General features: G+C 49.5%; 1 protein-coding gene across 2 annotated transcripts in view; it reads right to left on the bottom strand.

Annotated features, from left to right (window-relative positions):
• Positions 1-26,506, bottom strand: part of SEC14L1 (SEC14 like lipid binding 1) — a 54,390-nt gene that overhangs the window by 8,976 nt on the left and 18,908 nt on the right. Inside the window, exons 4-11 of one of the 2 annotated variants that reach the window (XM_045984695.1) lie at positions 10,632-10,781; positions 10,387-10,518; positions 8,291-8,419; positions 7,011-7,245; positions 5,463-5,572; positions 3,677-3,866; positions 1,900-1,988; positions 820-890 (exon numbers count right to left, since the gene is read on the bottom strand). In XM_045984695.1, coding sequence (XP_045840651.1) covers positions 820-890; positions 1,900-1,988; positions 3,677-3,866; positions 5,463-5,572; positions 7,011-7,245; positions 8,291-8,419; positions 10,387-10,518; positions 10,632-10,781 — 1,106 coding nt within the window. The remainder of the gene's footprint in view (positions 1-819; positions 891-1,899; positions 1,989-3,676; positions 3,867-5,462; positions 5,573-7,010; positions 7,246-8,290; positions 8,420-10,386; positions 10,519-10,631; positions 10,782-26,506) is intronic. The other variant, XM_045984696.1, reaches the window with a different exon arrangement.

The following is a 26,506-nucleotide window of genomic DNA, read 5'->3' as shown; positions in this document are numbered from 1 at the left end:
TCTTGACGGTACGAAACAGCCATTTAGAGCCGTTTCCGAAACCAGACCCATTTCTAAAAAATCAAGTGCCAGAAACAGCGCTTCCAGCCCGTGGCCTGCAGCGCAGACCCGTGGGGGCGCCCCATCCCAGAGCAGCAGTAGCTCAGCGGCTCGCTGACAGCGAGGAACCCCACTCGGACCCGCGTGCGAGCCCGCAGACACGGCGCCCGACGCACTGGGCCTGACGCGCTTGGCCACCTCGACAGACCGAGCAGGACACGAGCCTGGCTTCTGACGCCCGGCGTGCCCTAAGCGGCAGCAGCTCTGTCCCGGCGGACTGCAGCCAGGACGGGACCCTCGAGACTCCCTCCTGCCGGGAGGCGCGGCCCTCCCAGTCCCCTGCTGGGCCTTCCTAGGTCCACCCCTGCGCCACCGCACATTTCCCAAACAGTTTACCGTGGTGACAAGTACGGCTCAGAAATGCAGAATAACATCCTCGCAGCCCCGCAGCTACGACAGACAAAGCCGACCTGCGCCCCGGGGCTCCCAAGGACCCGCGGACTAACGGGACAGGCCGACCCACCGAGACTGAGGGCACAGCAGTGCCTCACTCAGGGCTACAGACACCAAAACCTGGCATCTATCCCTCCCAACTGACCCAGCTGCATGGCTTTCTGTCTTCTACCTTCTGGAATACCGCAGAAAACGGGAAGCTATTTAGACTTGGTTCCAGAAATCTAAAAGCCTAAAAATCAAACCAGATTTTGGCCCCAAAAGTCGATTAGAGATATTTACCCACATTCTCAGTAAGCTGGAAGGAAAAACAAAATCAACATCTACCTGATGGGTCGACCGAAGACCTTTGTATTTTCTTCACACCGTCTCAGCCCTTCCTCGTTTATGGAGAGAACCTGTGTGTGAAATGGCCACAAAAGCCCCCGGTTAGTCTAAGTAACAGCACTGCGTCAAGCTAGGAAACAAAGTGACGGTCACACAGCCCGCGGAGCAGGGAGCCCGATGCGGGGCTCGATCCCAGGACCCTGGGACCACGGGCTGAGCTGAAGGCAGAGGCTTAACCCACTGAGCCTCCCAGGCGCCCTTGTTTGTTTGGTTCTTAATTTAAGCACATCCTTCTCTTCATAACTGCCCACACTGTGGAGGCTGAAATGGGGAGGAGCCTGGAGTTCGGGGGGCAGGAAGGAAGCATTTATAATCATCCAGGTAAGAGATGTGAAGACCTGCGAGTAAGGCAGTGCCGGGCAAAGACTCCTATGAAGAGGCCTGACCTGAGAGACAGCTCGAGAGGAGCGGGAGGGGTGGGACCAAGCCAGGGAACAAGAGGACCCAAAACTGGTCCCCACGAAGTCATCTTGAGTGGCTACACAGACTTTTTTGTTGATGCTTCCCTATGAAAAACATTTTTATAACTTCCGTGCCCTCTTTAGAAATTTTAAAAATATATTTTACTAGACTGACCTGCTTTTAAATGGGAATTTTATGTTTTAATCATTGCTTTGAAAACATACAGTTTTAACAATTTTTATTATATTAGTCACCACACAGTACTTGATTAGTTTTTGATGTGCTGTTCCACGATTCACTGCCTGCGTCTAACACCCAGTGCTCATGCAGCCCGTGCCCTCCTTAATTCCCATCACCGGGCTCACCCATCCCCACAGCCCCCTCCCCTCTGAAACCCTCAGTTTGTTTCCTAGAGTCCACAGTCTCTCGTGGCTCATCTCCCCCTGTGATTCCCCCCTTCACTTGCCCATCTCGTCTCCTAATGTCCTCCACGCTATTCCTCTTGCTCCACAGAGAAGTGGCTGGCCTAATGACGCTCTCCATGCCCGCTAGAACACAGTGAGGTCACCACGCTGCTGGCAAAGGGAGGGGGCAGCGACCTCCCCAGGAGGCACTTACGTATCGCAGCAGAGCCTCCTCCCCGAGGGCTCGCACCAGGCCCTTGGTGTCCATCTGCCCCAGCCGGAGCACGTACAGCGGGCGCCCGTCTGCAGGAGGGGAAGGCAAGGGATGATCAGCGGCATTCCTGCAGAGAAGCTGACGGCGCCACTCCAGGAGCCTTAACAAGGAGCGCGCCTTCCCACTCAGACGCCGCGGCTGGCTGTGTGTGGACAGGAGCTCCCCCAGCCGCTGCCGTGTGCCCAGCATAAGACACACCAGTCACATCTCAGCCTCTCATCTGGCTCTAACGACCGGCTCTAACTGACGGGGCCGCTGCTAGACCTCCTCACTTCAGCCACCAGGGGGCGGAGCAGAGCTGACTTTCGGTGGCGGGGGGTGTGGGGGGGTACACCTCAGAATATCCACAGAAACTTTTTTCTGTGATTATGGAGTATTTTAAAATTTTGTTTCTTAGAGAAAACACCTTTTTTTTTTTTTTCCATTTCACGAGTTAACAAAACGTTAATGTCTAGATCTTCTTAAAAGCCAGGGTCCCCCGATTCCCACCCACAGGATAAACAAGGACTTCCAGGACATTTTTAAATCCGCCCCAAGCAGCACACGTTGGCTCTACGTGTCTACAGCCCGGAGGTGTAGCAGATGGAACCCGAGAGGAACCTCCCTCACTATACAAATGCCCTGTCTTCACGGGCCAGCGACACAGAGGAAGAAAGATCTCGGTGGCCACAGTGTCCCCTGGAGTCCGCAGAGTCTCTAGCGCCTGGACTCCCGACACTCGGTGCCACAGGGGAGCGGCAGAAAGGCCAGGAATGGAATCTGCTACTGACAGGCCACTGAGACTTGTCATCTGTTACTGGAGGGTCAGCCCTGTCATCTTGACAAAGAAGTCCAAATTTTCCTTGTATTTATCACCGGCCTGGGTCTAGATCTGTTCCACTTAAAACAAAAAGGTCTTTGCGCTCCTAAACCTTGCTGAAAGGGAGATTTATAAAAGGTGTCCCCCATATTTATAAAATACGTTTGTTAATGTTTCACGACCAAACTTTAATCTCTGAAGGGTGGGAAAGCAGAATAACACATGTTGCTAGGAAAAACAAAGAGCGACAATTAATCTGGAAAAGTACACAAGATGAGGTCCGGAAAACAGACAAATCCGAGCTGCTCTGTTTGGAAGAATCTGCTGGGGTCGGGGGCGCAGTTCCAGGGCCGTCCTCGTGCCCCAGCTCCGAACCAGCAAACAGTGAGCACGACTCTGGCAAACGCCGGCTTTCCTGCAAGGCGCGCTACGGAAAGCGATCCAAGAGAACTGCGCTCGGCTTAACTTACCCTTCATTTCAGGGGTATCACTTCCTTGGCTTGTTTTGCTTCCTGCCCAAAACACAGCTGAAAGTTCCTCACTGTTTTGATACAGAAAACCTGGCTACACACTGTCCTAGATCTTGTAGGGACCGCAGTTAAGGAACGTTCCTTTACTAGCACTGTGCTCCTGAAAACGCTGCCCTCCCTCCAACACGCCGGTGTTTTAATGAGTCAAAACAAAGTCTTTGTGACCAAGACAGGAGGTGAAGAAACCTGGTGGCCAAGGGGCCACGAGCCGAGGGAAGAGGCAGACAGCACGCCCCTGCTGCTCTATGGGGGGCTTCGGGGGGCTTCCGAGGGGGCGGGGTGGAGACGGGCTAGACGTAGGGATGGACCCCCGCTCTGTTCCCAGGACAGGCCCCTTCGACCGCACGCAGTGTGTGGCCTCGAAGCGCGTCCAGGACGCCCAGCCCACCTTTGTCGTGGTGGTGCCAGCCGCCCGCGTAGTAGTCCTGCAGGACCTGCGGGGGGCTCCAGGTCTCCAGAATGTAGTCCACCTGGTGCTGCTTCCGCCAGGTCAAGGACTGACATAGGACCTCTCGGGCTTTGTCGATGTTGAAGTCCCGGGCGCGCAGGAACCGAAGAATGTGCTCGTCTTTCGGGATCTAGTGAGAGCAAAAATGTTTCTAAGCGACGTTAAAAGTTGCTAAGGGGGAAAAAATAACCAAGTTACTAGGGGAATAACACTCTAAAACGGTCACTTTTCACCACAGGGAGCTGCATTATCGCACGACTTAAAATTAACCATTACTAAAAAAAACCTCACTTAATGCTTTAGAAAATCGGTATCGTTAATCAGAATAATCTTTATCATGGCCCATTTGTTTCCGCCAAGTAGAGCAAAGGCATAAATACTTCATCAAACATCAGATGCTTCAATTCAAGGGACTGACGGAGGGCTACGGGCCGGGCGCACTTCTCCACACTTCCAGGCCACTGGAACAAGGGTGACAACACACAAGTGCTGCCTGTGGTCGTGCTGGCGGCATCCGTAACGCACTCCTCCTCTAAAGTCTGCCTCCGTGTAAGGTGACCAAAACCACGTCAGCGTCTCCTCTGGCCTGGCCGTCCTCCTGTGCGGCCACGCGCCCGCCGACGCATGCCGCTGGTCCACAGGGGACAGGAGTGTGGCAGGAGGGGAGCCTGCCAACGACCGCACCGCTGGGAGAGCACGAGGCACGGAGATGGCGTCGCTGCCGCCCAGGCCTGGCTTCAGAGCCTCACCCCAGTGCTCACTCGCCTCAGGCAAGTGACTTCACTGCTCCGTGCCTCAGTTCCCTCCTATGACAGAAATGCCACCACCCCAGAGGGCTGCCGGAGGACCTCGTCGAGATCGTGAGCGCACCTGGGGCAGGGTGAGCGCACGACAACGGACATCCGTGACGACAGTTGCTGTGCTCCCGACAAGTGACACTGAACAGTCCTCAGAACGTGGCTCTTGTAACCCAGGCTGACGGCTGACGGAATTCGAGCACGGGCCGACTCCGTGCAACCCCTGCTTCCCTTTACTAAGTGACGCCAGTACAGCTGGACACGCCAGTCTGCCTGTGCTCGCCACCAGCCCCCTATCAGTATGAAGCTTGTTAGAAAAACCGGATGCCTTAACAAGGCTAAAATTCTACCAAAAACCTCAAAATGAAAGCTCAAACACTTCTGGTCTTGGAACCATCTGTGAAATCCTTCCGAAGCTTCTGAAAATTAAACCATCTGAATCCTTGGGGGTGGCTGGATGGCTCAGTGGGTTGAGTGTCTGGCTCCTGGTTTCAGCTCAGGTTGTGATCTCAGGGTCATGGGATCGAATCCCACGTTGGGCTCCTTGTTCAGCGGGGAGTCTGCTGGGTATTCTCTCCTCCTTCTTCTCCCTCTACCCCTCCCCCCACGCTATCTAAAATAAATAAATAATCTTTTAAAAACCTGAGTATTTGGAATATAATATTGCCTTGTAACTTGGCCTGTAATTGTTTTTAAGGGAGACCCTCCTTGGTAAGCCTCGAAAAGCACAGCTGATCGTACAGCAGGGCATCTCGACTTGCCAGGAGGGACTCGGATGCCACACCCAGAAATACAGATCCCCCGACACTGGGCCTGAGAGGGACATCCCCAGCTACGGCAATCAGGAACATTTACTCTACGAAACTATGCACAGGACCAGGTCCAGAGCAACAAAGACAGCACCATGCACAGGGGGTGTGGGTTCTCACTTTGCCCTTATGCGTCTCCTGGAGCCACTGGCGAAGCCGGATCAGGCAGCTCTCCTGTAGCGGGGTCAAATCACCCAGGTACCTCTTGATGTAGTCCGCGTCTAGTTTGTCTGCAACAGAAGTTACAGGACAACATTTACACAGAGAACACTAGAACGTGAAGACTTCCAAACTGGTCCTGCTCAGCAAAGTTAAGCGTGGTTCCTCGAGTCGCAGAACTCAACACCACCCCAGGGACCGCAGTGCCAAGCCAGCCCCCTGGAGACCCTCGCTGATAGTCTGTAAGATCAGATCACTGACCGAGCCCCAGGTCCAGCTAGTGATTCAGTTATACTCCCTGATCACCGTGTGGTCAACTCTATTTGCAAAATTACAACAGTACTCACGACAGGAGAAAATCTGTAACAGATGATGAGTGACTATTTTAATCCAAACTTATATAAAGAAGGCCTACGTGACATAAAACTATGAAATAAACCAAGCATGTAGACTGAAACCTATTCTGAAAAGAGCTACTGCGCTCAAGAATACAAGAGGGGCGCCTGGGTGGCTCAGTGGGCTAAAGCCTCTGCCTTCATCTCGGGTCATGACCTCAGGGTCCTGGGATCGAGCCCCGCATCGGGCTCTCTGCTTGCCAGGAAGCCTGCTTCCCCCTCTCTCTCTGCCTGCCTCTCTGCCTACTTGTGATCTCTGCCTGTCAAATAAATAAAATCTTAAAAAAAAAAATACAAGAAATAATCTTCTTCATGATCAGGTACCTAAAATACAGCCAACGCTCACGAGGTGGAAAGATAAAACGTGTCCCTAAACCAATTTAAGTCTCCGCCACGTGCGACCTACTGAATGGCAAACAAATTGCACAGTTTCGCTACAGAGAAGAAAGCGTGGCAAGAGAAACCAATACTTCAACAAAACTTAGGAGTGGCAGAATTTTCTTGGGTGGTTTCACAGTGGGCGTCACTCGGAGAAGCAAACAGGTGTGTGTGCGCGTGCGCGTGTTCTGTGTGTGCACATGTGTTTAGCACAGCACACCGGCTACGTGCAGACCCCAGAGCCAGCCACCTCAGCTCAGTCCCAGCGCCACCACCCGCCGGCTGTGTGACTCCGTGCAAGTTACTCAGCTCCTCTGGGCCGCAGCTCACTCATGCAGAAAATGGGGGTAATAAGCATTTTGTAGTAAGACGGAACCACGGTCGAGTGAGTAAATTCTCATTAAGTGCGGACAACGGGGCCTCGCACGGAGTGAGTATAAGGTGTCTGATGGTGACACAGCTGTGAAAAGCATTGGTTGCCACCTCTCATTCACTAAAGATGCCCTCAAAATAAACACATTTCCTGGCATCAAGAAAATAACAACTTGGTATGACCCTTCCTGCCCATTAAAAAACATTAAATGTCTCTTCATTCTAGGAAAAAAAAAGGTGGCAAAGGGACGGTGACTATCGCCACGCGTCCTCAGTCAACAAGCACGGGCGGAGGAAGCCGAGGGGAAAGGTCTCCGCGGAGTCCCCTGGCCTTGCCCGCGGGACGACCCTCTCTCCAACGCACCATCCGGGGTCCCCGCCGCGGGCTCAGGTGGCCCGCTGGGGCTGCTGAGGGCCTCGCTGCCCGGCCCCTCCGCCTGGGCAGCGTCTGGAACCACAACAGCCAAGGACGCTGCCTGCTTCTTGCACGAGGAGGAGGCCTCCGAGGACGGGGCAATGGAAGGGGGAGTCCAGCGGGGCACGAACGTTATGCCTTCTTCTTCCAGCTGACGAAGGTAGTACTCGATGATTTCTTTTCCCTTTAAAACAAAACCAATTTTAAGGTTAGCGTATATTCAACGTTCAAATCTTTCATCTCCCGCAGGTTTTTAAAACACTAATAAAAACTGCACTGCTACAGAATAAATCTATAAAAAGAAAAGCCTTTGTGTTTTTTTGTTTTTCATAATTGTTTTACTTCCTCTTCTCCAAAGGTCTAGGAAATAACGTCTAAAGAGACGGAAGTTCTTTTTAGGACTAGTTAGAAGCACTGATTTATCCCACTTGCACTCAGCATATGCTTTGTGTCTCCATCCGAATTGGAACACCTTGAGAAGAAAGCAAGCCTTCCAGAAGCTCTCAGAACCCCACACGGATACACTTCACAACCATATTTCACAACAACACTGAGCAACGGGATAAAAATGAGAAGGAAAGTGGGGAGCCTGGGTGGCTCAGTCGGTTAAGCGTCCGACTCTTGATTTTAGCTCAGGTCATGGTCTCAGGGTTGTGAGTTCAAGCCCCGCATCAGGGTTCGGGCTCAGCGGGGAACCTGCTTAAGATTCTCTTTCCTTCTCCCTCTGCACCTTCCCACTGTGCTCACGCACTCCCCCCACCCAATCAAATACATAAATCTTGAAAAAAAAATGAGAAGGAAAGTTCTTCCACAGGTAATAATAACCCAAAGGCTGGGGACCCCCAGGAGATCCCTGGCAAGCGTCTCCTGGAGCAGTGCCCCCTGCCCACAGACCCCAAGGTGGCAGCTGGGGGTGCTGTACGCCGGCGGCTCCCGCCTCACCCGGCCCACCCCAGCCCACTCCAGCCGGTCAGTGATTCTAAGCAGGGTGCCACGGCCGACGGCCACAGGCTCCTCCTTGACTCCACTGGCTGCCAGCATCATCTGAGCCCCCATCCTACCCTACACCGCCCTGGAACACAAGGCTCGGGGAAAGCCGAAGTACCTCCCTGTCTAGAAACGGCGGGGATCCCTGAACGCCCATTTCCAGCCTTCTGAAAGCACTGCCAGCTCGGAGCACCTCAGAGGCTCCTGCCTCCCCTTTCCATAAAATCCCAACGTGGACTCACTTTTTTAATATTGCTGGTGTACTGTTTCATTGCAATTTTTTCCACTGTACTTTCAAAACCAAAGAAAGATTTAATATCTAAACTTGCAGACTGTTCAAAACAAGTCCAATCTTCATTTTCAGGGTGAACCTGTAGATAAATGAGAGATATTCCCATTAACTATGCTGACAACTGACAAGGTCATTTGCTCTTCAATCAACTGATAAACAAAAGAAAACATTTTATTTGACCAATAATGTTATTATCATGAAAGCACTAGATGGAAAAATGTACAGAAAGGTTCAAAATCATGAAAAAACTTAAATAATATTTCTAAAATACTCTAAAAAATTTCTTAAAATGACTGTTCAAAGGAGAGCTTCAGGGGCGCCTGGGTGGCTCAGTGGGTTAAAGCGTCTGTCTTCGGCTCAGGTCATGATCTCAGGATCCTGGGACTGAGCCCCGCATTGAGCTCTGTGCTCAGCAGGGAGCCTGCTTCCTCCCCTCTCTCTGCCTACTTGTGACCTCTCTCTCTGTCAAATAAATAAATAAAATATTAAAAAAAAAATAAAGAGAGCTTCCTTTTCATTCTTGTTTCATCCGTCACCGTATTGACTGAGCAGAGTTCTCCATCATAAACAAATCAAAGATCCCGGCCTTATGAAGCTGACGGTCTGGAGGGGGAGAATGGCAATTAGCCGTAAACATAAGAGGTAAGAAATTCTGTCGTTGTTGGAAGACAAGTGCCAAGGGAGAAAGGAACAGTGGTGGAGCAGGCTAAGAGGACCAGGGTGTGTGTTGGGGGGTGGGGCGCAGGGAGGCGGCAGAATTAAACAGGGTGTTCAGACCGGCTTCATGCAGAAGGGCAGATGGAGCACAGACTGAAGCGGGCGGGGGGTCGTGTCAAGCAGAGACCGGGGGCAGAGTGCTCCCAGCAGAGGGCGCGCTTGCAGCAAAGGTCCTTAGGGAAGCACGCCTACGAGATGGAGATCGGAGCCCGAAGACTGTGCGTAGGCTTGTGCACAAGGCAGGCAGGACAGCAGATGTGTGATTAAGAGAAAACGCAAGACCTTATAAGCCACTGGGAGGCCCCTGGGCTCCTCCTCTGAGGGAAATTCAGTAACACTGTACAAGGTATGCCATGATCCGATATATTTTAAAAGGATCATTTTGGATTCAGTGCTACGGATATGTTGTAGGAAGGTACGAGAGAAGCAGAGAGACCCTATTAGGTCCTTCTAATAATCTGGTAACAGAAGTTATTGAAGACGGGGCGGCAGATAAAAGCCCTCAGCCTCATCCTAGAGGACTGCATTGCAGGTATCCCCCCTCCCCAGAGTCTGCATTCCACCACTTGGCTTTTCCGAAAGATCTACTTATTTACCTAGTTCTGATAACCAAAAGAAATCCAAAGAGGATTTCCGCTTTTAGGAAAAAGGGAAAAAGCAAAAACAGCATTCACTGCTTGTTTTGCAAACACTATTAGAGAGCAGCTCACACCCCAAGCCCAAGCCGTGAGACGGGCCAAGGCCCCTCCCGGAGAGCCACACTCGGGATCCCAGCATCAGGACTCAGGAGCCTAGAGCCGAGTCTCTGAGCATCTGGACTTTATCTGCATTCACTTTGTGCATTTGTTAGCAAGATTCCTAAGGTCTCAGAAAACCCTAAAGAGGTTATTTTTTTTGAGTCTAGGAAGGCTAACAAATTTTTCCATACAAATTCATGGTAATTTGCTGTTTCGCTCTGCCCCATTTTGGCATAGTTCACAGTAATGCTCTACTTTCAGAGAACGGAGGAAAACTAGCTCGGGCCCTTCATATATACTTCTAGAGTGTCAGAGTGGTGCCCGAGAGGAAGGGACGTATTAAGGTAACCTTTAAAAACAAATCAAGGCATCACCAGGCTCCCTTAACTGCTATGATAACGTAGCCCATTCTGCAGTAAGCCACACCCGTCACCTGGCTGATGCCACCAATGAGAAATGAGGGACCACAGCTGCTGCGGAGCCACCCTCCAAGACAAGGCAGCGGATGGCGGTGACAAGTGGGGGCCAAGCAACCCCCCACCCAGAGTGCGGCAGCCGCACGCGTGTCTGTCCCCGAAGGCCGGTTACTCACGGTGTAGCAGCAGTGCTCATTGATGATGACCCGATTAGAAAAGGTTTCGTTGTGGGCCTCAATGTGCAAAGTACGTTCCCGAGAATTCAGTGAGTTTTTCTGGACAAAATAAACATAATCAACTCCTGCAATCTTTAGAAAACAAAATGAAGAGGAAAAGGGCTTATTAATAACACCAAATGCAACACGGGCTTTGAATATAAGTTCCTCTAGTTTGGGGATGACTAAGGTGTCCCCACTGGCACCTTTTTAAGCAGCCTTGGTGCATCTATGTCCAGCTTACAGCGTCGTTCTATAACGTGAATAGCCCCGTCTTCACTCTTGAACTCATTCACAGTGTCACTGTCCACAAACATCGGGATCAAAGGACATGTAGGAAACCTCCTTTCATAGGCCTGTAAAAGAATTTTTTAAGAAAGAAATTGAACACAGATGCAACACAGATATTCTCCCTGGGAAAAAAAGTATCTCTTAATTCATGTCAACATGTTACATCAGAGCCATCTTCCTTTTTACATTATAAACTTTTATTGAAAAAAAAAAAAAAAGACATTCTATGTTCATGGATTGGGAGTCTCAACACAGGAAAGATGTTAATTCCCCCCATATGGATATAGAGATTTAACATAATTCCTACAAAACCCCAGAAAGGCTTATTATTTTTTAAGCTACAGACAAGATTATTTTAAAATTGATAAGGAAAAGCAGAAGAACTGAAATAGCTATAACAATTTTGAAGCAGAAGACTAAACTGGGAGGAGTCACTTTCATGATATGGTATTAGTGCTTACTACACAGCTACAGTGATCCAGGCTCTTGGTACTGGCAGAGGGATAGACACCGAGATCACTGGACAGAGCAGAGAGCTGTAAACTAACCCAAACAAATATGCCCAACTGATTTTTGACAAAGGTGCAGAAGCACTTCAGTGGAAGAAGTGTAGCCTTTTTTTCCCAACAAATATCACTGGAAAAACTGCACACCCATAGGCAAGAAAAAAAAAATGGACCTCAGTACTAAAAATGGACCTAAACCACGTGCCTTATATAAAAATTAACTCAAAGTGGATCAAGGACTTAACCATTTTTGTAACCTTCTTGAAATGACACCACTATAGGGGCCCCTGGGGGGCTCAGTCAGTTGAGTGTCCGTCCGGCTCTTGGTTTCAGTTCAGCTCCTGATCTCAGGGTCATGGGATTGAGCCCCGTGTTGGGTTCCACGCTTAGCACTGAGTCTGCTTGAGATTCTCTCTCTCTCTCCCCCTCTGCCTCTCCTCCCCTAAAATAAGTGAAATAAACTCTTAAAAAAAGAAAGAAGGAAAGAAATGACAGCACTGTAGAAATGGAGAACAGATGAGCAGCTGCTGTGGGATAAGGGCGGGTGGGGTATGATCATAACAGGATAACAAAGAAAGATGCTTGGAAACTGTTCTGTATCTTTACTGCATCAACATCAAGCCCTGGTTCCCACGATGTACCAGTTTCCCAAGATGCTACCAGCGGGGGAAAATGGTTAAAGAGCACACGGCATCTCTCCGTCTTATTCCTTATGAATAATGTATTATCAATATAGCGTGAATCTTCAATTATCACAAAATAAAAAACTTAATTAAGAAAAGAAAGTTTCACTTGTTATATAATTCATCCAAGTTTTCAGAACACGCACTCAGGCACCTGAGTTTGCTGTGTGTGTGTGTGTGTGTGTGTGTGGTCATCTGTGAAGACAACTTCGCTGAAGACCTTGCTACATTCACACTAAAACCTAAGCCACCCAGCAGCTCACAGGGCTGTGTGAGCAGGAAACCACTGGACTCAGGATGACAAGTGCTGGGCTGTAAGAAGGAGCATGAAAAAGCAGCCCAGGGCCAGGGCATCACTCCTCCAGCAGGTGGCCTAAAAACGGGGGGGAGGGGAGGCTGACTTTCCACTTCAATCACAACCAAGCACAGACTTAAGAACTGTACGGTGTTAAAAAGAGGAATGAAAATCTGAAGGCAATGCAGACTGCTCTGATCCTCCGTCGGACTAGGCGCGACTGGTCTGGGGCATCAGCAAACTAACGAGAGCGCCGTTTCTGCAGAAGTTTCCTGACGGGCCCCGTGAACAGGCCTGATGTGTGAACAGAAGTAATACTCCGATCACAACACCTTTGCTGAAACCCCGTAAAGCACCAGAGCCACCCGCTAACCCCTCTCCGGCTGGTTTTCACTAGTCCTGCTGCGGGTGACCCGCAAGCCCGTCATCTCTCCTCCCCACCCGTGGCACGGCAGGGTTACAGCAAATCCGAAACCTTTGGGCTGTGCTGCTGCCGTCTCCGTCTTTACCAGATCCCACGCCGGCGAACGTGGGAGGGGGGAGAAGCGGAAGCAGACGGTTCAGGAAAGGGAGTCAGGGTAACATAAAAGCGTGTCCTAAGCATAAGCAAGTGCATGCAGGCTTGAGGAGGAAGAGAGCGCCCGCGCGCTTCGGAGAGTCCGTGGTCCGGGCCGGCCGCACGGGAGAGGAAGCGCTGACACGGGCCTGTTCATAACCAGCAAGGAGGAGGGTGTCCAGGGAAGAGCACCCAGGAGCGCACCTCAAGGGAATGTCGGGGTACGAAGAGGCACCCCCAGCTGGCGGGGGGGGGGATGGTGGGCTGCAGTGACGCTGTGACGAGGCAGGTCTCTCCTGGGACTGACCGCATGGCCGGGCCCTGGAGGTGCAGTGCTCGTCGCCCTGGAGCTGACCACCTCTGCACGGGATGGAGAAGGAAGGAACGGGACCATGGGAGGAGTCGCCTTCTCAGAAAATTAATGACAGTCTTGCACAGGGCAGTCTGGAAGGGAGGCAAAATTTATGTGGCCACCAGTTGTATTGGGTTTTTTGAATGTTTTTCCTTTGAGTCAGAAACATTCTTTGTATTTATCTACTCCCCTACTCCCCTCAAATACATTCTGAATCCCATTACTGCTATAGTCTTGATAAATCACACAGTATTTGTCTCTTAATGCGTTTGAAATAAACACTTAAGAAGTTTATCCAACTGCTCAGATAACACCACAGATAAGTCTCAAGGAGGCCCTAAAATTTGTTAAAGCACTACACACATGAACAATTCTAGAAAACAATTTGCTATCATTTGTTCCACGGACACTGAAAACCATCTAAACCGACTTCCAAGCTGTAACGCATCAAACAAACAAACCAACAAACAAGCTGGTTTTGTACACTGCAACACCCCGACATACTGAAAACCCGAGAACGCTAGGGCTTCACACAAAACAATTCTCTTAACCCACTGAGCCACCCAGGCGCCCCAAAACAATTCTCTTTAGGTTACATAAAGGAAAAGCAAGCACTCGCCAAGAAATGACATAAGCTAGGGTCTCTCCTACCCAAAGGCCTATTAGATCACTTCCCAAATGCCCACAACAGCTTTTAAACTCCTAAAGGAGAGTGGCTGGCACAGGTCATTTCCCAAGCAGCCTGGCCTCTGATTCCACACACAGTACAAATGCTGCGTTCCTGGTAAAGCCATCCAGCCGAGGAGACGCTCACCTGCGCCTTAGGCAGCAGCCCTGCAAGCACCGGGCAGGAAGCATCCACCTCCCTCCCTCCACGTGCTCATCTGTGCCGGTCACCCTGCCCCAGACGCGTTACTCAGCCACAGTGCAGACACCAAGTGCCATTTCTCTTGGCATTGCCTAAAACAACGTCTCTGTTCGATAAACATTCTTTGACTTATGGAATAAAACCTTACCAAATAAACCAACGAATCCAACTTTTCGTTTCTGTGTTCACCTAACCTGGGCCAATCTTTCAGAGATATATATAAGGTTAATGAATTCTGCATACCGTTGGCACAGAAAGCCCTAACTTTCTAGAAGCCTGCGGAAAGCCTCAAGTCTCTGAAATTGCTTACAGATCCCAGATTCCAGGTTTCCAGTACCAACTACAACTTACTAAGCTGCTACAACCTCTGAAAAATAGCAGCGTTCCAATTTAATTACAAACATTAATACATGTTCTAGTTTTAGCCGCAGGAAGGGCCTAGAAGCAACGACATCTCAGCAGCCATGAGAAACGTGGCGTCTAGATCGTGGTCTCTAAATACCACCCCTACCACGGAGGAACGCAGGCACCGTGAAGTGGCCGATGACAGGTCTGGAGGAAGGGAAGGTCAAGGTGAATCTGAAGAACTTACCAGAAATCAAGGATGTGCTCGGTGACCGATGGGAGACAGGAGAAAAGGACACAAAAACCAACCCGAAGGGGTTCCCCTCCCCAACTCTGGGGTCATTTGAGCACCAGAAAGAGAAAAGATAGTGAAGCTTTAGAACCCACAGAGTGATACTCAAGAAAAGCGGGCAGGGGAGGAAATCATGCAGGAAAATGTCACCGAATAACCACCGGACAGTTGTGCGAGCACCAATCCTCGGCCACAGGTGCGGACAAGAACCCTCAAACAGCACTGCTGGGGGTGGCTTTCAGATGGGGCATCACAGTCTCACACGGTCATCCCGCAGCTTACCAGGTGCGAGGGGACTAAGGGGCCTTTATGCGGAAAGATCTAGCAGACGCCACCCGGACCGAACGGTTCAACTCGGGACCGACAAGCTGACGGGCCACGCGGGGAGCACGCACAGCGGGCGCGGTCCTCACAACGAAATGGTGAGCCTGGAGCTCATGGCGAGGAACCAAGGAGACAGGGCCAGGCTACAGAACACTGCGCAGAACCACCAGCCTGCACTCTTAAAAATAAATGGAAAAAAAATTACATGAAAAATGCTGATGTTTGAAAGATGAACAAAAAAAAGCAGAGAATGATCGAGAATGAAGGCAACTAAAGAGACAAGACCATTGAACACACTGGCTCTTTGATCAGAATAAAATAGCTGTGCAGACGACTTAAGGAAATGTGACCACGCATCGCACATGAAACAGTCATTCTGTCGGTGTTCGATCTCTCCGTGTGATGATGGTGACCGTCAGGCAGAGGTTCTCTTCTTAGACAATACGTGCATGAGCCTTTAGGTCAAAAGTGTTAGGATACACACAACTGACTTTCAGATGGTTCTGCAAACATATGCTGTGTGTGTGCATCCGTGTGTGAGTGTGTAAGCAAGCAAGCAAACGCGCTAACTGAGCTAAGTGGAAATGTATACAGGTATTCACTGTACTTCGTCAACTTTTTTAAAAATGGAAATTTTTCTCAAAAGAAAAAGTTGGGGAAAATGTTAACAGGAGAAGGCACCTTGGGGGGGCCATGTGGAAACTCGCAGTGTTTCTGTACGTAACTGACTGAGGATGCCACACCGGATTGTGGAACTGCACAAACCTGAGGTTTGCTCAGGCCCCAGCCCAAGGAGCGGCCGGGTGTGCGGCCCACCAGGGACCCGCGCCTCCGTACAGGGGCCCCCTGCCCAGTCCTGCCAGCGGAGCTCTGAGACCCAGAGAGCTCCAGCTTCCGGCTGTTCAAGAGAAGACAGCAGTCGGAATTTCTGGGTGAAGCTTCCCTATTTTTAAAACCTTGTTTGGGCCAATGAGCCCAAGTAAGCAGGCCAGCGAGTCTTCTCTCGGTGCTCAGAAGTCTCTCCCGGAGGACCGAGCGAGAACCCAGGCTTCCGCTCGCACTGGGTTCAGATGACGGCCCGAGGAGAGCCGCAGGGATTTCCAAATGTCTTCTCTGTCGCCAGGGTCCGCGGTGTCATCAAGTGACTTCCTCGCACTCAGCATTTATCAAACACAAAAATCAAGAAAGGCTGAGCAGGGTTAACTCTTCCAGAGGGAACTTCTCCAGAGAGAGAGAAATGTTCTTCGCTATCTCTTGAAAAGGAGAAGTTGCTTTTGCCAGAGAACTACCTGTTACCATCATTCGTTCACTCTTTTCGTTTAACACAGCAATTGTCTCACTAACAAAACAAAACCAGGGCCGGGCCCAGTCGCCCCCGGAGGAGCGCGGCCTTCTGGGTAACTCAGCTCCCTCCCACCTTCCGACACCCACTCTTCCTCTTGCAAAAGGGATTTCTGAGCCTGTAACTCAGGAGCCTGGCAACAGTACTTTCAGTTTTTAAGCAACCTTTGGATGCAATTTGGAGATGTGAGAAGCTTGTACTGTGCTGAAGAAAACCATATTTTAGTGAAGACATTTCAACTTGAGAATTAATGAGCTTAACAGCACATTCTGCCAGGAAAACCCATTTAAAAGACATTCCATTTAAAGAATCTAGCCTGAAATTGAACGATGTCCGTACACAATTTAGCCACAAACTAAGCCACCTGCTTTCCGTGTAACAACGCGGCTATTCTACGGCACTGGACACAGCCACCAGACTCGCTTAGACACGGATCTGGTTCTACCCCAGGAAGAATCCGTAAGGGAAAAAACTAAACATGGCTGAGGTGTGTGTCAGAAGTCGCTAGGGCTCAAGGAAGCAAATATAAAAGCAAAGTGACCCAAGTCCCTCAGAGTTAGGATTCCATAATTCACAGACTGTCAGAGGGGCAGGGACAGGCAGGGGACCACCATCTAAGCACCGCGTTACGATCCCAGCAAACTCAACAGCGGAGGACACAGGGATGGGGCTGCTTTAGAGACAAGACAGGAACACACATCCTACAGACAGCGGTGGAGAAGGCAGGGAGGAGGTGACGAGTGTCAAGGAACTGTACTGGCGCTCCAGCTGCCCGAGAGCGCCCGGGGAAGGGCTCCGGGCCGGGTGGCGAAAGGCCTTCCCCACAAGTGCACCCGCACAAGGGAGCAAAGGGCGCACAGCCCGGGCGGCCTTACAGACCTGCTTACAGAAGGGCGGTTTCTCGGAAGCGGGCCCAGGCCCAGGAGGTCCCTCCGAGAAGAGCTCCAAGCCCGAGGTCTGTTGCTGAAACTCAAAAGCTTACCTACAGCTCGGCGAACTACGGGTATGGAAAGTGTCCACCGCCCGGGAACCTGGGCCTGACAGTGTGTCCTCCCCAGCCGGTGCTCAGCTGGTGGGCTCCTCTACGTCCCCTACTACCTCTGTTTGGTGCGCACAAGGGGCTCCGAGTTACGGGCTACTTGGGAATGCACGTGCTCATACTTAACAGGATATTTACAAACGTCCATTTTTGAAAGCGTGAGCCCTTTTCAAGAAAAGCTGAGGTCCTGGTTGGCGACGTTATACTTTATTCATCTAAATTCATTAAGTGACACCCCGGTCTCAGGAGCGAATTTTCAAAGGAGCTCAAGGGCATGAGCGAGGGCACGAGGGCAGCACAGAGCGCGCAACCGGGGGAGGGAAGCGCTGCGTTTACAGCCAGATCCTTGTCCTCAACCACCGTCTTCAGTGAGACCCACATGTCCAGCCGCGGCAGACGGGGACACCCACCGGGAAGCTCAAACAAGAACACACCATGGCTCTACTAAAGCTAAAAAGACATCTGTAAAAATCTGCTCGATCCCAAGCCGTCTCCCTCTGAGATCAAGCACATTTGAAGGTTAACTTCTGGATTTCATCTGAGAAAACCTCAAATCCCATGGTTCTGATCACACCTTCTTTCCAGCGACCATTTAGTGTGGAGAAGGCGTGACTTCAGCCTCCAGGGCTGTGAGCTCTCTGGACGAGGAGGGCAGGGAGATGAGTGCCCCAGTAATCAGGCGAAAGCACTTGGATTCTCTCCTAGGGCCTCCCCGTTGGAGTAGGAGTGCGCCGCGCTGCGGAAGGCACAGCTACAGCGAAGAACAGATGGCAGGCGTGCCGCTCCCACGCCAGGCGCCGACACCTCCCAACTGCAAACAGTGGAGACAGTTTCCACCAGAAGCACCTTCTTTTTGCCATGCCTCTCCCCAACACGCGCCCTCACCACCACCACACCGTGACGGAAACCAGCCATATCACTGCGAAAACACACATGCACGCAGCGCTCCGGAGAAGCGTGCAAATACTGGGAGGGCGCACGCGCGTGTCACCGGTGCCCTCCCTCACATCTCCACTCCAGGGCTCCAAGAGTTCTCCACAGGGAACAGTGTTGTGAAAGGACAGAAGAATTTCAGAATTTCTTTTAAAATCCATGTATTTTCAGTTAGAAAACAGCACGCGGACGAGGGCATGGGGCCACTGAGCGAGCCAGACCTCCAGCAGGGAGCAGGGAGCAGTCACCGCGCAGGGCCCATCGTGTCCCCTGCCCGCAGCCCACACCGGGCTCCTCTACACCTGCCTTGTTCTCCACGGCCTGGCAAGAACTGCGTGGTAAAAAGTACCCACAATTGTAAAAAGACTTCACATGTAGGAAGTTTTCATTCCAGATAAGTCATTAATCTTATTTACCCAAACTATGATCATTTTAAATAGCGTCCAAAAAACCACACAATGGTAGGTATTTTCTGTCCTCTTAAAGTAACTGGGGCCAGGGAGACCCACCCGGAGCGTAACGCCACTCCAAGAGACAGTGCTCTTTGTCGCAGACCTGAACAAAAGGTGGGATGGCAGGGCCGTCACCCCAGGTGCCTGGCAAAGGCCTCTCCCGAGGAGTAACACGAATTAGCACTATGGGAAGTTCTGCCCATTTTAAGATTTTCTACCATAAATTTTCCTAACGCTTTGGGTCCTAGAAATAAATGCTAGAACATGATCCAAAAAAAAAAAAAAATAGTGAGGAAAGGACCAAGGAGCAGGAACAACCTCAACAAGAGCCAGGCACTCCCCCAAAGTGCCCCTTCCCTGCCGTGCCCCACAAAGGCCAGTGAGCCCCAGGCTGGGTTTTATCCTGCACACACAGCACTAAGGATCCCGCTGACCAACTGTTCCTGGTTCACAGCAGAGCAATGACTAGAAGTCACTATTACACAACGGGCAGCAGAAGTCCCAGGACTTCTCAGCATCTGAACCGTTGCTCTAAGAACAAAACAGGAAGACAAAGAATTATCCTTAGAAAAAAAAATAATCATGTAAATCTATGAAAAACTTAGCACGCTGGGGCACCTGGTTGGCTCAGTCAGTAGAGCATGTGACTCTTAATCTCAGGGTCATGAGTGCAAGTTCCAAGCTCAACGTAGAGCTTCATTAAAACAAAAATTAGAGGGCCACCCGGGTGGCTTCGTCGGTTAAGTGTCTGTCTTTGGCTTGGGTCATGATCTCAGGGTCCTGGGACCGAGCCCCGGACTGGGCTCCCTGCTCAGCGGACCGTCTGCTTCTCCCTGTGTCTCTGTCCCTCCCCCAGCTCACGCAGGCCCGTGCGCACGTGCTCTCTCTCTGAGAAATAGATAAAATCTTTAAAAAAAAAAAATAGCATGTTTACATTTGGCTAAAGCAAAGTTACCAACTCATAACAGCAGGATAGTTTCAGTTGTTCCTGGTTAAAGACAAACATCAAACCATTTCTTCTCTCCGTGGGGCGTGCAGCCAATCGTACAGCGCAAGTCTTGATTTAGTAAGGTCTTCTAGAATCCTCTATCTTACAGTATTTGTAATGTATTCCTTTTAAGAATTTCCAAGTAAGACTACCTAGAAACTTTTAATAACGCGATTTAATAGACTGACACAGAGCTCTCGAGCTTTCAAATTCCAACTCCAAGTACGATCTAGCGACCCAGCCTGCCTGAGTAACTGCGCCCTCTGCTTTCTGGCCTGGATGAGAAAGTTGGGGCCCAACCAGGTTCAACTGTGTCCAGTTCCTGCAAAGCGCTTGAGACCCACATCTCACACAATAGCCCGGGGTGATTTCAGTTTGTTTACTGTCGTAAAGATCATCACTGATGACATTTCTGACTCTTTGTCCTTAGGCTTGGTCACAGGGAGCTCACGTCAGAGGTTTTTTCCAAACTTCCTTTCACAGCATCCTTAAAATCACAATAACTTCTCCACGGTGCCCCAAAGCCAAACGAAATACCATTTATTATTAGGGCCAAACAACTTAAAAAGCATTTGCGTCCTAATGACTCAGTAACCATCTGAAACAATAACACATTTAAGTTGAGGGAAAACGTGTTTTTGTTTCCTTCCTAAATACCCAGGATTACCTGGGAGCATGTGTGCTTGGGTCCTACAGAGGCTTGGAATCAAGTGGACACTCGCACTTGGACTTCCTGCCGCTTGCTCACTGATTCTCAGGTGGCAATGACTTTTGAGCACAGCAGCCAGCGAAAACCCGGCCCCACGAAGATCATCACACCATTAAAAGAAATTCAAGGGGCGCCTGGGTGGCTCAGTGGGTCAAAGCCTCTGCCTTCGGCTCAGGTCATGATCCCAGGGTCCTGGGATCGAGCCCCGCATCGGGCTCTCTGCTCAGCGGGGAGCCTGCTTCCCTTCCTCTCTCTCTGCCTGCCTCTCTGCCTACTTGTGATCTCTCTCTGTGTGTCAAATAAATAAATAAAAATCTTAAAAAAAGAAAAAAAGAAAGAAAAGAAAACTTCAGAGGCGCCCGGGAGCCTCAGTCAGTTGGGTAGCTGCCTTCAGTTCAGGGCATGGTCCCTGGGATCGAGTCCCAGGTTGGGCTCCCTGCTCAGCGGGGAGTCTGCTTCTCCCTCTCCTCCTTGTTCCCCCCTCCAACTGTGCATGTGCGCGCTCTCTCTATTTCTCTCTCAAATAAATAAAATCTTAAAAAGAAAAAAAAATGCAGTGTGATCTAATCTTAAAATGTGAGCCACCGTGGGCTGGAAGCTTGCGCAGTGTCCAAGAAATGATGACTGTCCCCGCGTTTCCTCCAAAATTAAAAATATCCTTCAGCCCTGTGGTGCTCTGGGGGCCTCAGAACAATGACAGACTGTGGCTCCCGGTGCTCTGAACTGCACTCGTTTGCTCACAAATTCTCCCGCCTGTGTGAAGAGGTGGCATTCAAAATCTAAACAAATGCGCTCCATCCAGTAGATCATCCTCCACCGTCAAACTTTCTATCAAAAACAAAGGGCCAGTGTTCTAGTAAGTTTCCAGTGTCTGCATAAGACCTTTAAAAATCGGAGAGAGGGGCAAGCAAGCTTTTCCTGTAAGTGAAGGGCCAGATAACAAATATTTCCAGCTTCACAGGCCGGACAGGCTCTGTCGCGAACACGGCGCCGCTGCCAACACTGGAACCAACGAGCGCAGCTGTGCGCCGATGAGGCTTGACTTACAGACACCAAGAAATGAACTTCATACACTTTTTACATGTGAGGAAATGTTATTCTTTGGGATTTTCCCTAACCATTAAAAAATGTAAAAACTATTTTTTAGCTTTCTATTTTAGAAAACAGGCAGCAGGACATCGTCCGCCCACTCCAGATCAGAGATTATAACAGGTTCCATTTAATTATTTTCTCACAAAAATTCAAGAGTTATTTAAAATGCCAATCAGTCAAAACTGAAGGACAAAAAAACTTTACATAAAACAGGGAGAACCGCAAAGCCAATAGATTACCACTTACCATATCAGTATTTATATCCATCTAAACCGTTCTCCAGTTGATGACAGAATTCTGACAAATGCTCATCTAACTTACATACACAAATTTGACTACATGCATTTCACCCAAAAACAAGTGGGGGGCAGGGGAGAAGAGGGAATGAATTTGAATAGCAAGGAAAACACCCACCATTCCAATCACTGAACAGATGACTCCAGAACCATCCCGGGAACCAGCAGCCACTAACCACACTTGGCTTCCTCGGGACACCTGGGTGGCTCAGTCGGTTAAGTACTTGCCTTCGGCTCAGGTCATGATCTCAGGGTCCTGGGATCAAGTCCCACACGGGGCTCCCTGCTCAGTGAGGATCTGCTTTTCCCGGTCCCTCCGCCCCTCCCCACTGCTGGTGTGTGCTGATAAATAAAATAAAATCTTAAAAAAAAAACAGACAACAGTTCCTCAGTCTCAAGAGCCACATTTAAAGTTTAAAAAGTTGCTCTGCTATTCTTGGCTGACTTACAATGCATAACTGACTCCTGTAACAAATGTTTCCACCTGACTGCCACCCCTTTGGCCTAGTCAAAGTCCCGAGAATGTCTGCAGGGCCACGGGGCAGACGCCCCACATCGTAAGTCTCATGATAACCCAGAGAGTCATTCATACTTATTGATAAGCTAATTACATTAGTCTGAGTTCCCAATCTGTTTTATCAATTAGGCTCTGTTATTTAAAGCCTTTTGTCCACATGCCGACTAGAAGGCTGTAACCCCATTTAACAACCTCTGGCAGCAGAGGGAATTTCTTAGAAAACGGGCAACTTCTGAAGGTGACTTAACATCGGTTAATTCCTTCAAGGACAGCCTGCTGGGGCGGCTCAAAGCTCTCTTCGACCCCTCTGAGGCTGCTCCCCTCCCTCTCAGCCCCCTTAATCCTGCTCTGCTCTCCCCCCAGCTTGATCCCTGGTATTCCTTCCCTCTCTAGGTCCCAAGAGTCTTAGACCTAGTTTTGTTTTCTGCCTAGAATGTGACTTTAGTAACTGCTTCTCTTTTTTCCCTTTGCTGACAGCCTAAAAAGTATCCCTTTTATTTTCTAGTTCACAAATATGAACACAGAGTTTTAAGATAAATTATAGGAAAAATAAAAAATAAATTATAGGTTTTACTCTCAATTCTAACAGATCCAAAAATCTCAGAAAAGCCCTACAGAATTAAAAAGTGTTCTTTTTTTTAATACCAATGTTTTCTGCTGCAATATATAAAAATAAACAAATTGTGCTATGCCCACCCAAAAAAACACTCTTCAGCAATACAGTGTAACGAACTATTCATGCACGCATGAATGAATCCAAAAGAATTATGGTGAATCAAAGAAAACAGACCAAAAAAAGTACAAGTGAATCTATTTCTGTATAATTCTAGAAAATGCAAGTCAATTTAGACTAACAGAACGCAAATCAGTGGTTGCCTGGTGGTAGGAAAAAGGAGAAATTGCAAAGGGGCATAAAGCATAAAGATAATGTTCATTATCTTAATTAAGTGATGGTTTCAAAGGTATATACGCATGACAGAACTTGTCCAACTGTACATCTTTAAAATGCACAGTTCAGTATTCATCATTTTTACCTCAGTAAAGCTAAAAAAATAAAAATAGAAACACAAGTATATATGTTTAATTGACAGGCCAACTTAGGGAAGCATTTTCTAGCAGTGCCCAGGATTTCCTGATAAAGGAACCCAATTCCATCACTCAGCACGGAGCAGGCACAGGTCAAGGGCATTTGAAAGGGACGCAGCGTGGAAGGCTTTTTTTTTTTTTTTTTTTAAGATTTTTTTTTTTTTAAGATTTTATTTATTTATTTGATAGACAGAATCACAAGTAGGCAGAGAGGCAGGCAGAGAGAGAGGAAGGGAAGCAGGCTCCCTGCCGAGGAGAAAGCCCGATGCAGGGCTCGATCCCAGAACCCTGGGATCATGACCTGAGCCGAAGGCAGCGGCTTTAACCCACTGAGCCACCCAAGCGCCCCGAAGGCTTTGTTCCTAATCGTCAAACACTGGAAGCAGCCACGATGTCCCATAAAAGGTGGATAAACAGACTGGGGCACATCCACACGATGAAATATTATACTCAGCAATAAAGAAAGATCAGCTATCAACCCACAGAAATACATGGAAGAAACTCCAATGACTATTGTTTAATGAAATGGCCATGTCCCCTAGGATTCCAACCACATGACACTCTGGTAAAGGACAACGAAGGTCACAGCCAAAAGCTCAGTGGCTCCCAGGTACTGGAGGAGAGAAGGGAAGGAGGAGTGGGTGGAGCACAGAGGGTTTTTTGGGCAGTGAAACTGCTCCGGCCGATACTGTAATGTGGACGGACACATGACATTCTACACGTGTCCACACCCACAGAATGTACAACACAGAGAGGGAATCCCAATGTAAATTACAGACTTCAGTTAATAATAATGTATTACTATCGGTTCATCAATCAAAACGAACACACCATACAGGACGTCAATAATGGGGGAAGGGGCGCCCGAGTGGCTTCGTGGGTTAAGGGTCAGACTCTTGATTTCAGCTCAGGTCCTGATCTCAGAGCTGTGAGATGAAGCCCAGCATTGGGCTACACTTCACTGCTTGGGATTCTGTCTCTCCCTCTGTCATATCCCCTGCTCACATGAGCACGTGTGCCCGCCCTCTCTCTCAAATAAATAAATGGGAAATTATAAAGGGGTATATAGAAACTTGGTAGTATCTGCTCGTTCTCTGTAAACCTAAAACTATTCTAAAAAAAAAAACCTCATACCTATTAAATACGAAGAAAAGGAGCAAACACCTATTAACTGTGCTATAAGAAAACAAAAAGACGAACTTCTTTTCAGAAGAACCTAGAGAAATTAAGAAGATCCCTTACTCAAAACACTCTCTCCCTTCCTAGGACAGGCACTGGAGGGCAGGTGCCGAGGGGGCACGGGCAGAAGGCAAAGACCGTGTGCGTAGACCACACACCATGGGGGAAACGAGCTTGAGAACAGACTCCCAAACCCCAGCCTACATATGCACCATAAAAGGTTACCGAGATTAATGCGTTTAGACAGGATCTTTCTATGAAATGTTTCTCTCTATTCTGAAGTGAGGAAATGGGAGGCTGAGAGGAGCAAATGTTCCAGGATTTGAACCCAGGTCTGCCCCACTCCTGATGCAAACGGCCTTTCTATCTCAAGAGCACAGACCCTGGGAAAAGAGACTGGTTTCAAATCCCAGCTCTGCCCTCCGCGGGAAGATGGCCTTGGGAGGTTACTAAATGTCCTCATCTTCTTTAATGTACAGAACTGTGGAAGATTAAAAAAGGAAACGTTTAATAGATCCTGACATAGAATAAGAACAATCGTCAAAACACACGGCTACTGTTCCCCACTGCCTGTGAGCCCCGCGAAGAGGGAGAGAGTGACGGACCACGGGTAAGGACCCGGCCGCGCTACAGTCCCAAGGAGCAAACTCGGCGATGCGCACGACGAGGAAGGACACCTTTCTAACACAAAATTTTTTTGACATTTACCTCTTCTATTATACTTCAAAAGTGCACCCTTCAAAAAATCCATGTGTTCACCAGACTAAAATGATAAATATGGCCCCAGTGGCCCTAGAAACACAAGATGCAAATCTCACGAGGCTCTGGTAGAAACCGACTGTGTCAAGTTTATAAACAGCCAACATTAAAAAAAAAAACCCACCCTTGGTATAAATACTATCATACACGTCTCCGACTTTCTATAAGGAAAAGAAAAGGCAAACAGAAGCGAAACAGAAACAATCTTTATTTCATTTAGACATTGCAGATAAAATACTCCCTGTGTAATATGAAATAAATGTAAGACATAAATGGGTTTAGCTGGTTAAACAACCAATTAATTAGCTAAACATACAACACTCAGTTACTGCGAGCAGAAGGTAAGCATAACCCGAGCCGGGAAGAGACTTCTGTAAAATGCACAGGGGCTGGCGGGGGCCAGGTAACAAGATGTTCCCTGAAAAGGTTTCGGTTACAGGCAGCCCTGAATCTGGCCTCTGCCAACGGTATTAACGTTTTCCACAGAACGAGGAAATACAATTACCTGGAAGGGAAAGGACGCATGTCGGGGAAACTAACTGCCCAGCTCCTGAGGCCAGAATAAATGTAAACATTGCCCTGCTGTTCCCCGGGGGGGGGGGGGGGGGGGGGGGGGAGAGGGCATCCCCATCCCCTGCCCCGCCGTCCCGGTCCCCAGACGAAGTCTTCCCTGGGGCATCTCGCACAACCGCTGACCAGACAGGAAGCCGCACCGGTGCTTAGGGACTCAGATGGACTGTTCTGATTTATTTATTTTTCAAATGGTCTATTTCAAACTCAGAGCACCAGCAACTTCTGACCCACCCTGCACCCCGACCACGTCAATTACTGAGTGTCTGACGCCGCGACTCCCCAGTGTCCTTTCCCTCCGCTCCGGCAGCACGTCCCCCCAGGACTGAGGCACAAACCAGGGAGCCCCAGCACAGAACCAACGCGGAGCTGGCTCCGGAGTCAACAGACCTTGATGTGAACGCCAGCGGTGCCCACCCACGAGCAAGAGGTTCTGTTAAAGAGAACGGCTGGGGGGCGCCTGGGTGGCTCAGTGGGTTAAGCCGCTGCCTTCGGCTCAGGTCATGATCTCAGGGTCCTGGGATCGAGTCCCGCATCGGGCTCTCTGCTCAGCAGGGAGCCTGCTTCCCTCTCTCTCTCTCTGCCTGCCTCTCTATCTACTTGTGAT

This window comes from Meles meles, chromosome 18, assembly GCF_922984935.1.
Source record: "Meles meles chromosome 18, mMelMel3.1 paternal haplotype, whole genome shotgun sequence".
Lineage (NCBI taxonomy): Eukaryota > Metazoa > Chordata > Mammalia > Carnivora > Mustelidae > Meles > Meles meles.
Note: the sequence above shows the minus strand (reverse complement) of the source record. Positions and strands in the feature narration are given on the sequence as shown.